The sequence below is a fragment of the Arachis hypogaea genome, chromosome 15 (assembly GCF_003086295.3).
Source record: "Arachis hypogaea cultivar Tifrunner chromosome 15, arahy.Tifrunner.gnm2.J5K5, whole genome shotgun sequence".
Classification (NCBI taxonomy): domain Eukaryota; kingdom Viridiplantae; phylum Streptophyta; class Magnoliopsida; order Fabales; family Fabaceae; genus Arachis; species Arachis hypogaea.
In genome coordinates, this window is record NC_092050.1 from 7,565,723 (window position 1) to 7,568,920 (window position 3,198).

At 33.9% G+C, this 3,198-nt stretch overlaps 1 protein-coding gene across 1 annotated transcript; it reads left to right on the top strand.

The window, feature by feature from the left end:
* Positions 1–293: 293 nt before the first annotated feature.
* On the top strand, positions 294–2,913 carry LOC112748459 (cytochrome P450 81E8). Its single transcript, XM_025796691.3, has 2 exons — positions 294–1,259; positions 2,047–2,913. Exons 1-2 carry the CDS (start codon positions 372–374, stop codon positions 2,656–2,658), a joined length of 1,500 nt encoding a protein of 499 aa, XP_025652476.1. The 5' UTR covers positions 294–371; the 3' UTR covers positions 2,659–2,913.
* The last annotated feature ends 285 nt before the right edge of the window (positions 2,914–3,198 follow it).

Genomic DNA, 3,198 nt, shown 5'->3' on the forward strand with positions numbered 1-3,198 from the left:
AGTTTTTTATTATGGGTGAAAATAAAGTCTTTAATATGCAATTTACAATTAGATATTCTATAAAAATGATAACAGAAGATAGATTCACATACAAATTAGGCATAATAATAATCATTAACAAAACAGTAAAGTTGTGCACTTAATTATGCATGAGCAAATTAAAGAAACTAGTCCCAATGACGTATATGACCATTACGTAAGCTCAAACGCAATCCAATATATGCAGCAAAAAGTGTGACGTGCAAATCACACGTCTTCTTCATCTATAAATTAAAATCCAAGCGCAAACCACTGACCCAAACCATCCATATTAAAACGTACATTTGAGCCAATATCAAGCAATATAATTCAACATTCAACAAGCAATAATCATGTCTACCTTCTTCCTATATCTCTCACTCATCACAATCTCCTTCCTTCTCACTTTGAAGCTATTATTCAAATCAAGAGCACTCAAAAATCTTCCTCCAGGTCCACCATATCTTCCCCTAATTGGAAACCTCCACCAACTCAAACAACCATTCCACCGCGCTTTCTATGAGCTGTCACGAAAATATGGCAAACTCTTCTCTCTCTGGTTCGGTTCCCGCCTTGTGGTTGTCGTTTCATCACAAACGGCAGCGCAGGAATGCTTCTCCAAAAACGACATCGTTCTTGCAAACCGTCCTCACTTTCTCACCGGAAAGTACATCGGCTACAACGACACCACCCTGGCGCTTGCCCCTTACGGAGACCACTGGCGCAACCTCCGCCGCATCGCAACGGTCGAAGTTCTCTCGACGCACCGTATCACCACGTTCTTGGAAATCCGAAGAGACGAGATCATGAGGCTCGTGCAGAAGCTGGCTCGGGAATGTTCCAACGGCTTTAACAAAGTGGAGCTCAGATCTAAGTTCTCGGAAATGACCTTCAACACTATGATGAGAATGATTTCTGGAAAAAGATACTACGGCGAAGATTGTGACGTCACTGATGTTGAAGAAGCGAGGCAATTCAGAGCAATAATCAAGGAGTTGGTGGCTTTGGGAGGAGCAAACAACCCTGGAGATTTCATATCAGTTCTTCGGTGGTTCGATTTGGATGGTTTGGAGAACAAGTTAAAGAGGATTAGTAACAGAACTGATTCTTTTTTACAAGGGCTCATTGACGAACATCGCAGTCGCAAGATAAACACTAACACCATGATTGATCATCTTTTAACTCAGCAACAGTCGCATCCTGAGTACTATACAGATCAAATCATCAAAGGACTTATTCTGGTATGTTTCTATCTCATCCACCTTAATTCTTCGGTTGATACCTCATATTTAGGATGAGGATAAGTTATATACGACTATATGTTAGGTGTACATCAAAATTAACTATCAAAGATGGTTATTAATATAAAATGGAAAAGTCTAGAAGGTCAGTAACTTTGTTAAATTCTGGCCAACATGTAACTAGCAAAGAAAAATGAGTCATTGGATGAAATTTCACACCATTAAAAATATCATTGATTGCTATTTGATGGCTACAAGTCACAAAAATTACCGTCTCTAGCATTCTTCATATAAAATATATGTTTAAAATATAAATATATATTAAAAATAAATTAAACTATATATATATTTATATACAAATATATTGATGAGTGATTTTAGTAGTTAATTTTAATATTTCAATAGGATTTTTGATTTATATATGATATACATAACATGTGAAAGAAAAACAATAAAAATGCTTAAATCTTTTATTTGACATGCATCACGGTCTAGTATAGGATTTTTCTTGTTATTGCATGTACTGTTACACCTCACAATGGGTTACTTAGATATGATATATAAAATGAAGAACCTGCATGATTCCGTTGAATGAAGTATATATTCTATGCGAAGTAGTCTGGAAAATTAAAGTACTTATCAAATATATTCATCATAACTTGTATTAATAATCAGGGAGTAAATTAGAAACTCAATTAAAAAGATGGTAGCTAAAATCAAAGAATAAAGAAACATGCATGCATGCCTGTTGCTGACAACATGCTCAATTTTTAATTTGGACTTGCAGGTTATGTTACTCGCTGGAACAGACACTTCATCTGTGACTTTAGAATGGGCAATGTCTAATTTATTAAATCATCCAGAAATCATAAAGAAAGCAAGAGAAGAAATAGACAGAGAGATTGGACAAGATCGCCTCATAGACGAGCCTGATGTTTCGAAGCTCAATTATCTTCAAAACATAGTGAACGAAACACTTCGATTGAACCCCGCAGCACCATTATTGGTTCCACATCTTTCTTCAGAGGATTTCACCTTAGAGGGATATAAGGTACCGAAAGACACGATGGTATTGGTGAATGCTTGGGCTATTCATAGAGATCCCAAAGTGTGGGGTGACGACGCTACACAATTTAAACCTGAAAGGTTTGAAAAGCAAGGTGAAGAAAACAAGCTAATTACATTTGGAATAGGAAGAAGAGCTTGTCCAGGAGCGAATTTGGCACAACGCACAGTGAATTTGGCCTTAGGTTTGTTGATTCAGTGTTTTGAATGGGAACGAACAACGCATGAAGAAATTGATATGGTTGAATGGAAAGGACAAGTGGTGTCAAAGAAAATTCCCTTGGAAGCAATGTGTAAAGTGCGTGATCCATTTGCAGCTAAGAATATTATTTAATTTAATGAATAATAGCACTCCATTCTCTATATAGTTAAAGGAATAAATATTTGTGATGCAGGATCCCATATGTGATATGTTCATTAAGTTTTTTCATTAGTTTTTTTTTTTTTTTCGTCTCATTATTTTATATTTTAATAAGAATAATATTAGGATTAGTATAATTTATTATTTTCAGTCAATAATATTTAATAGTATGTAATAAAAAATTGAAATTATATTGATGGAATAAAAATTTAGATTACTGCTTAAAAATACTAACCATTATAAATTAAAATATGTTGTAAAATAAATAAATAAATAATATATAAATAAAAAATTCTAGTATTAATATTTATTAATATTGTTATCTCAATATAACTGAATGGTCATATATATATTAACTTTCATATGTTGCATTGTACATTATAAAAAAAAAGTTTGTTTATGTTATTGTTAGGCTCATTTTTTTGGATATGCAAACTCTGTGTGTGTTTAATATGGGTATGGAGGTGGGGTGGTGCTAGACATGAATGTGGAATAATTTTTTTTGAATTATAA